At 41.0% G+C, this 9,315-nt stretch overlaps 2 protein-coding genes across 3 annotated transcripts in view; one reads left to right on the top strand and one right to left on the bottom strand.

The window, feature by feature from the left end:
* The window catches only part of dnmt3bb.1 (DNA (cytosine-5-)-methyltransferase 3 beta, duplicate b.1), a 31,441-nt gene extending 27,613 nt beyond the window's left edge, over positions 1-3,828 (bottom strand). Inside the window, exon 1 of one of the 2 annotated variants that reach the window (XM_024270545.2) lies at positions 3,496-3,828. In XM_024270545.2, the coding sequence (XP_024126313.2) occupies positions 3,496-3,800 (305 nt within the window). In that variant the 5' untranslated portion in view covers positions 3,801-3,828. Of the gene's footprint in view, positions 1-2,873; positions 2,995-3,495 lie in introns of those variants that run through there. The other variant, XM_024270546.2, reaches the window with a different exon arrangement.
* Positions 3,829-5,496: 1,668 nt separating this feature from the next.
* The window catches only part of commd7 (COMM domain containing 7), a 6,314-nt gene continuing 2,495 nt past the window's right edge, over positions 5,497-9,315 (top strand). The window contains exons 1-6 of the mRNA XM_024270544.2: positions 5,497-5,671; positions 6,388-6,441; positions 6,535-6,637; positions 8,146-8,202; positions 8,292-8,329; positions 8,466-8,556. Of these exons, the coding sequence (XP_024126312.1) occupies positions 5,516-5,671; positions 6,388-6,441; positions 6,535-6,637; positions 8,146-8,202; positions 8,292-8,329; positions 8,466-8,556 (499 nt within the window). The 5' untranslated portion in view covers positions 5,497-5,515. The remainder of the gene's footprint in view (positions 5,672-6,387; positions 6,442-6,534; positions 6,638-8,145; positions 8,203-8,291; positions 8,330-8,465; positions 8,557-9,315) is intronic.

Below are 9,315 nucleotides of genomic sequence, written 5' to 3'. Positions count from 1 at the left end.
AAATAATAATTAATATCAGTCTGTGATTCAGATATTTTTAGGCCAGCAGAGAAGGCCTTGCAGGCCCTGACGGCCCGCCACTGAGAATTACTAACAAGGTTAAGAGTTAGCAAAGTCACAGTAGCAGTTTTAGCTGTAGCAGTCTGACTTTTTTAAAAGTGTTGGAAACAAGGTTGGGACTTACAGATATTGTGAATAGGCTAATGCTTTTAATGCAGCTAACGCTTTTAGCGCAGCTAACGCTTTAAATGCAGCTAATGCTTTTAATGCGGCTAACACTTAACGCAGCTGACACTTTTAATACAACTAATGCTTCTAACACAGCTAACGCTTTTGATGCAGCTAATGTTTTTAGCGCAGCTTACGCTTTTAATGCGGCTAACGCTTTTAGCGCAGCTAACTTTTTTAATGCAGCTAATGATTTTAACAGATCTAACGCTTTTAACATGAATGAGGCTGTTAATGCAGTTGATGATTTTAAAGTAGGTAACGCTTTTAATGCAGCTAATGCTTTAACGTAGCTAATGCTTTTAACGCGGATAACACTTTTATCGCAGCTAATGCTTTTAGCGTGGCTAAGGTGTAGCGTGTTACAAACAAGTTCTAGAGTTACTGTGGATGCTGATAATAAAGTCTGACTGACTGATGGACTTCTCTTTGAACCTTTCATCTTCCTGCATCTGCCTTACAGGCTGATGTGCTTTATATATGCCATAAGTTAAGAAAAAACACCATTCGTTGACGATGATCCCAACAGTGCAAAAAATATAGGTACTTATAAAACACTTTTCTGACTTCACTGAAAGCCCAAAGAGCTTTCCAGTCACAGTCTCATTCACCCCCCAACACACACATTCACACAATGATGGCAGCTCTGCTACTGAAAACTGAACACCAACCTCAACCACTGGGAGTTATATGAGCTTCAGTGTCTTGTCTAAGGACACTTTGGCAAATGGGTGGACAAATAACCTATGATCTTCCAATCAGAGGTCTACCTCTGCTTAATGGCCACCCCTACATACATTAGGGGCCCCTATACAGATTGGAGTTTTGGGGTTTGTGGATGCCGTCCAATTTTCCATTTCTGGAAATCTGTAGAGACAAGTGGCTGTTAACTTAAGTCAACACACCACTCCACCTCCGGCTCCACCTTAAGCATTAAAAATCACTCAACAGATTATTGATCAAGTTTACAAATCCAGCAAGATGGCAGCACGTGTGGACACAACGACCTGGCGCTCCCTTTACAGGACTGAAGCTTTTAGGCAAAAGATGAACTGAACCAGGTGGACTCCAGAGAGTTTTGGACTCATTTCCTGAGGAAGTTTGCTGACAGGAACAAAAACAGGAGCAAAGGAAGCAAGCCGGGATCCAAGCGAGGCCAACCATGCGACCACATCAACCGTAGTGTCTTTCTAACAATGCCTGCTCCTCATGCAATCACACATTACATAACAATAATGATCACTAGAGAGGTAGACATGGCGTGACAGCAACCATCTGAACCTCAACACCAGAAAACACGAGAGGTCCTAAGAAGCCGAGGAGCATCCAGGCCTGAGCATCCATGAGAAAGATGTTTCTGAGTCATTCACTTGACGTCTAACATCCCTCGTCCTCAGAGCAAAGCAACAAGCCTTCCTGCACCTTTGCTGACAAACTACTGCTCTACCGTAGGGTTTCTAAAACTCACCAGCCTGCATGTTCTCCACGTGACTCTACACAAACACCTGAAAGAGTTCACCTTCCAGCTCTAGACGCCTGCATGAGTGTCAGAATGCATGCAGGTATGAGACTCCTGAGAACTGGAGTTGAGAAATCCTACAGTAGAGGGCTTAACCGTTGACAGTAGATGAGAACTGGACTGAGTGACACCCCCCCCCCCATACGTTCCAAGAAGGAAGTACCTCCAGGCTCCAAGAAACCAAAATCCCAAAGACTTCAACAGAGAAATAAACAGTTATTACTCAATCATTGTATTCTAATCCCATTTTCTTATCATGATACTTTTTTCTTTATTGCAGGTTATTCAAGTTATAAACTGACCAATCAAAGGCCTCAGTAAAAGCATGTGGTTCTAGCGGAAATCACTGAAGTTAATAGATGAAAACGCTGAAGCTGAAAACCAGCTAAAATATTAGATAAATGCCAAATTAGCCTTAAAAAAGGAACTTAGGTTAGCTAAAAAAGCTAGCATGTAGCCCAAAAAAATAGCTAAACTTCAAGATATCCTAAAAAACTGAAAAAAGCCTAAATAACCAAAAACAGCTAGCATGTAGCTGAAATATTAGCTAAACTCCAAAATATCCTAAAAAATCTCGATAAATGCCAAAATAGTCCAAAAAAATAGCAGAATGCTAATTTTTAAAACTTCAAAACTGTAACTTTTTAATTATGAATAATAAAAAGGCAGGAATATTACTCCAGAATAAATCAACTTAAACCTTAAATAACTTTCAATATTTTACTCTCCATTAAAATATGTTCTGTCAAAATTATACATGTTAGAAATGAGCGCAAGATAACATCGGGTCATTAATAACAATAAAATAAAATGATCTGGAGGGCCGGATATAATTACCCAGAGGGCCGGATCGGCCCCCGGGCCTTGACTTTGACACGTGGCTAACAGGGTCATGACCCCCGCCTACAGTGTTTATGTACATCTTATACTCCCCAGGCTAAGGAAAACCACCGCAGTGGGACTCAGAGAAGCTCTCCAGAAATCACAAACATCCGGCCTCACGTGCAGCTTCATGGAAACGTTCTGGTGTTTCCAGAACACAATAGCATGTTCTCTGAACGGTAGGAGACGTGGAGATGACATGACTTTGATGAATGAGAGTCTTTACAGACTTGTAATGAATCACCTCCTTGGGGCTCTAACTGACTCCCCGCTGTCTCCTCCCCCTGTTCCCTCTCTCCCGCATGGCTTCTCCCAGGAATTCCGGCGTAAGAAGGTTACTGAAGCACAAAACACCCCGTGCGTAATGACACCACCTGATAGCACCAGTCCAAACGAGAGGTGGAGAACGAGGCTCGGAGCAGGAAACTAGACAGACAGACAGGCAGTCAGACAGACAGACAGGTCTCCTCTGCAGCTCACGCAGCCTGACAGTCACGTCCAGGTTTAAGTCGACTCTGGAGCTGCTGGTCAGACGTTCACGTCCCCTTTGCGGCTGCGTGAGGTGCGGTTGCACAATAACAAAGTCTGCGTGAGAAGAATCCCCCAGCAGTGGAGACGAGACGTTATGCAAACTTCAGAAAAGTAGAAATCATTGACGTGAGAGAAGTGTCAGTCCTGCAGAGAGCGCGCAGACCCAGAACACACGCGGACAAAGTACCGACAACTCTCCACGTGCGCGACCAAACAGGGAAGACAGAGCACGAGGAGCCGCGCACAGAGAAGAAAGTCAGGCGGTTCGGTTCGGTGGCAGACTGGGCTCCAAAGCGCAGAAAGAGCCGCACAAGTCCTCGCCGCGCGGTACTTACATAACCAGCCGCGTGCATCCACAGGAGGAAATGCGAGGTGAGCCGCTGAAGAAAAGTGTTGGAAGGGCTGCGCGCGCGCGTGTGCGCAGAGCGGTGGTGCGCAGGCTCCTGGGCCCCCAGCTTCCTCTCCGCCGCCCGCGTGTGCGCACACCTGCAGACACGCGCGCGGAGGCTGGACGACCAGAGCCACCAAAGCGTTTCAGGGCGAGAACTTTCTGCTCCTCTGGGAGGAGGAGAGCAGGAGGTGCTGTGGGGCTCCTCAGGGCGCGCGGAGGGATCCGAACGCAGCCATGAGCGCGCGCCATGCATCTGCTGTTACTGCGTTATTGTGGAAGCACGTCATTATTTACGACTGACTGAACTTATGATGAACCCACATTTGATGCTGTCGTCTTTAGTGATCACGCGGCGTGACCTCTCAGACAGGTGCGGTCACGTGGTGAAGAGTGAAAAACACAAATCAGTTTTTTAATTGATATTAGTTCGTTTCTTTAAAAAGATTTTAACCTAAAGTAATAATATATATTAAAATAGTCCTTTTATCATACGTTTTTGTTCATCCCGAGGCAGCTTAGAGAGAACTGAAACCTTTAACTGCTTATTTAATAAGAAAAAAAGCAGGAGAGAAATATGGAGAGAAAACAGACTCACCCCGATTTGTGCGTGCTCATTTCTTGATTTGTAACTCATACAATATATTTGTGCGAAATGTACAAAATGTATAAAATTAAAACAAATACAAAATACAATTTACACATGCACAAATTGAAACTAACTACACACACATTTAAAAAAAAATTACACACGCATCGCTTGTTGCACAAAACCATATTTACTCAAAAAATACTTTTTTATATTAATTATCTGGCATCTGTTTAGGAAAATGTGAAAATATCAAGTATTCACCAGATATTATTTACAATCTGAGGTCAAAGCGGGAGATAAAAAAAACTCTGATGACCCAGCATTCTTGCAGCATTTAAATGCATCACTCACAGAATAATGTTTTCTTTCTTGGAGATGTGAAAAATCTAGAATAAGACACACACAAATTTAAAGTTACACACAAATCCAAAGTTAAAACACAAATCCAGAGCAACACACGCACAAATCCAAAGTTACACACAAATCCAGAGTAACCAATCAAGAGTAACACACGCACGCACAAACTGTTGTTTCTATTGAAGTTCTGGTTTCAGGAAATGAGGGTTTGAAGGATGTTTTTATATCTCTGACAAGAGATGTCTCTAAGGAGAATGTAAGAGTTTATTATTCTGTTGTGTTTTGATCGAAATGTTGTAAAATGTTTATAACAAAAGTTTTTTTTCCAGTTGATGTCTAATTCACCTGATCTTTACGTTTTTGGGGTCTAAAGGTTTGTACACATAAAAGGATGAATTTGGACAGAAAGGCGACTGTGCTGTGGTGTAGTGGTTAACACTCTTGGTAATAAGGCTGTGGCTCAAATCCCAGCTGGTCCCCTCATGGCGCCGTCCCTGCAGTGTGGGTCCAGCATCCCAGTGTGTATTCATACCTGCTTGTTGTTCGTCCTTTCCCCCGGGGATTTTTTTTTGCCTTCAGTCATCATCAGATCTTTATAGGTCACTTTTTTACATCTAGTTTTGTCACATTTTGGTTTAGTAATATTTAGGTAAATGTTTTTAAGTCATGTTTAAGTTAAAGGAGTTAAAGTCATTTTTGGTTTGAAATTCTCCTGTTCATAACAGGACAATTTGAAAAAGTAGAAAAATATAGAAAAATCAGATGAAATGTCTTTGAAATTCAGTTTTTGTTATTTATTTGAAATTAAAAAAATTAATTCTGACTTCTTCATGAAATCTTCACTATTTTCATTGAGTTACTTTATTATTATTTTTTACTTTTTAACTAAACATAAAATGATTTTATAATAAATCAGGGATTGATATAAATGAATCATTTTACTGATATTTCATTTCATTTTTGATTAGTTCATCCTGAAACCAGATTTCCTGTTGCTGCGCTCGTGACTTTGCCGCGCATGCGCAGAGCAGAACCCGGAACTCACCGGCGGAGCGTCAAACCCGGGTTTGTTTTGGAACTGAACCGGTTCTGGAACATGCAGCCTCAGTTCTTGAAGGATGTCCCGGACTCTGTCAGCACGGACTTTCAAAACCTGAACAAACTGAACGAGCAGGTGAGGACTGTTGTGATGGAGCTCTCATTCACGCGGCGGATTCTCCCAGAGTTCAGTTCGGTAGTAGATCTGCCCGTCCACAAACTGTGACTCCTGGTTCGGTTCGGCTGGGTCTTCTGATCCCATCCGGAAAATGTTCTAATCTAAATTTGGGATTTCTTGTTATTAAAAATGATGGTAATTGTGAACAGAGTTTATTTTATTAAATTAATATATTCCAATAGCTTTGATGACTTTAGTTAATAGAATAAAACTTTATTGATCCCATTATATGATCATCAGACATTCATTCATTCTGGATTTTGGATGCTGATGTTCTGCTTGTGTGTTGTTCATCTCAGAGGGTTTATAACACAGCAGACTGTTGTGATTAAAACACATAAAGACAAGATCTCTGCAGGTTTTCTGAGAGTTTTGTGTTGTTGTGCAGAAATTAGAGACAGAAAAACAGCTCTAATATGAACCTCTTCTTAAACATCCTTAAAAGGAAGTTTTATTCTTGGATGCGGGCGTGCAGCTGACTGTTATTGTTCGGGTTTTCTAACTCAGGTTCACAGAGTGAGAGGACCTTGACCCGCTTTGTGGTCCAAACAGAATCTAGCTCATCCGACACAAGAATGACCACACTTCCTGTGATGTCTGATGACCCTGACAGCGTGAGACACACAGCTGGAGTTTCTGCTGACAGGATTTAATTCCATTTCTTTCCTTTGTAGCAATTCATTCGTCTGGTTGAAATTCTGTTCCAGTTTCTGTTGGAGCCTAAAGAGGTAAGAGTCAAACACTAAGTGTTGGTGGTCCTTTTGACTAGATTAACGACGTTCCCGCCACAGTTCGTTTGTAAATAAAATGTTTGTGTGCAGACGGAGAGATTCATGCAGCAGCTCGCCGAGTTTGCAGGGGATCATGGGATGAGTGCTGGCCCGCTGAAGACCCTGATGAAGGGCGTCCTCCTGGTGCCACAGGGTGAGAGAAACACGAGCGTCCAGAAGACGCGCCTTTCCCTCAGACACTCAGCACCAGGTTTACTCAGAGATTTTAAAGGAAAAAAAACAAGTCTGTGTGGAGAAGTCTCGGTCTTGAACATTGAGATTTTGCTCCACTCTTTATTGCACATCAAGTTCCTCAGACGTCAGGCGAGATCAAGTCCAGTCACGCATTTATTTAGGTCTTGGCTTTGGTTGGGTCACTCCAGAATGTTTCCCTGGTTCTTTCAATGTCCTGCTGGAAAATAAACCTCCTCCTAAGCTGAACAAGATTGTCCTCCAGCATCTCAGCATGTTCTCCAGCTTTCATTCTACTTTTACAAGCCTTCCAGGGCTTTCTGCAGAGAAACATCCCCACACCATGATGCTGCCCCCACCATGCTTCACAGAGGGGATGGTGTGTTTTATTTATGTGTAGAGTTTGGTTTCTGCCAAAAAGGATCAATTTGGACTCATCAGAACAAAGAATATTCTTCATCTTCATCATGGAGTCTTCCTCGAACATACCTTAGGTCGGGCAGGATAAACATTTATTGAATACTAAAAATACATTTTAAAACTTTAAAACCGTAACTTTTTAACATAATTATTGACTAGATATATAGCATTTCCCGTGATAATGCTAGTGTGAATGCTGGAAGCTGAATTTGGCCTCTGACGATGCTAGAAAGCTGAAGATGCTGAAATTGATAGCTAAAATCACTGAAGCTGAAAACGCTAAAGTTGATATCAAGCTAAAATATTAGCTAAATGCCAAATTAGCTTAAAAATAATTTAAAAAAGCTTAGGTTAGCCAAAACAGCTAGCATATAGTTGAAATATTAGCTAAACTCCAAATTAGCCTTAAAAATCTCAGTAAATAAATAAATATAGTCCAAAAAGCTAGCAGAATGCCAATTTTATAAACTTTAAAACTGTAACTTTTTTATTGAGTATAAACCCCTGTTGTTTTTCATGTTAAACTTTATTTTTATATTGATTATGTTTGCAACTTTTTTTTCTCTGTTGGAAAACTGTAACTTTTTAACATAATTATGAATAATAAAAATGCAGAAATATTATTCCAGAATAAATCAATTTAAACCTTAAATAGATTTGAATATTTTACCCTCCATATTCTACACAGATTCACACGTTGCCATATTTCTTCCGTTTCTCAATGCGTGATTTCACTGAACTTTTCTGTGTCCATCTTTTGAATTGTACTTTTCAACAAGCCTTTCTCTGAGAGCTCCTCTGTCCTCCTGATGGTCTCCAGGAATACCAGCGTCAGCCAGACTCTAGTTCCAACGTGTTGAAGAGAACGTTGGTTTTTTGTTATTTCTGCTCTGTTAAACAAATATTTGATCTTCTGGATTCTCTCACAGCTAAAGTTGATCTATGGTGAACATTAAAAGCCAAAATCAGCTTTTTTCCAGACAAATCTTTTTTGCCTCGTTTGATGTTAGTACTTTGTCTGAAAGAGGAATTCTTCTTGTTTCTCATCAGAAGCTTGCAAGAAGAACCTGACAGCTGATCAGATCAGAGAAGATCTCATGGCTTTGGGTAAGCAGCTCCAGCCAGATCAGTCTTTGTCATGGTAAAAGTTACGGGCGTGGGGTCACATCAGACAAACTTCTGTTTTGACTCTTCAGGACTCGGAGACGACAAAGCGGCTCACTTCTCACAGCAGGTGAGTTTTTACATCTCACCTTTTGTTTACGCTCCAAACATCCATCCATTCAGCATCCATCCATCCTCTGCTGCTTATCTGCTTCATCTGGAGCCGGGTCCCAGTCGTCATCAGAGCATGTGTCTCTGTGTTGCAGTGGGCGGAGCATAATGCCAGCCTGTCCAGACGCGCTCTAGAACAGACTCTGATGGTCAACCAGCTGGTTGATATGGAATGGAAGTTTGGAGGTAAGAACAAACGAGCTCACACTAGAAGATGCTGATGTTTCATCTCTCATACTGGATTCAGATGTTCAGCTCAGTAGAGACGGATTCATGTCACACGAAAAGGAGACGCCGTCTTTCACAAGCAGCACAATAAATGTGGATTATTTTATGTTCCAGCTCCAGTTACGGTTCTTCTGACAGTTTATTCTGACTAATGTCACGGCTTTTGTGTGAATATAAACAGATGATTGTTGTAGCAGTAAAGAAGCAGAAAAAAACAGTTTATATGGAGGCAAAACCTCATTTTAAGAGTTTGTAAATGTATTTGTGCAGCGAAACAATGATCTCTGATTTAAATGTGAGTTTCTGCAGATCTTCAGGAACTCAACAGATATTTGTCTTTCTGTGTAAAAACATAAACTGGTTTGTACAGAATTGTAATACTAACTCAATTACTTTTTGGGAGAAGTAACTAGTAACTATAACTAATTACTTTTTTGAAGTGAGATGCCCAACACTGTTCATGCCTGTGCGTTTATGAAAATGCTTTTTTAGTGAAATGTTTGCTTTGGTTGACCGAGCGTTAGCATCAGCCGTCCTATGGGAAATTCTATTAAACGTTAGCATCAAGCTAGCAGACTTTAGTTCTATGTGCTAGATCGATTAATATTTTGAATCTTAGACTAATTTAAATCAATTTTATCAACCAGCTCTAATTAGCATGTTCCAGGGAAAATAAAGCTAAATAGAAAAAACATTATTTTTTTGTTAACATTAAAA

This window comes from Oryzias melastigma, linkage group LG5 (genome assembly GCF_002922805.2).
Source record: "Oryzias melastigma strain HK-1 linkage group LG5, ASM292280v2, whole genome shotgun sequence".
In the NCBI taxonomy this organism is placed as follows: Eukaryota; Metazoa; Chordata; class Actinopteri; order Beloniformes; family Adrianichthyidae; genus Oryzias; species Oryzias melastigma.
The sequence above is the reverse complement of the archived record's forward strand: the minus strand, read 5'-3'. Positions and strand labels throughout refer to the sequence as shown.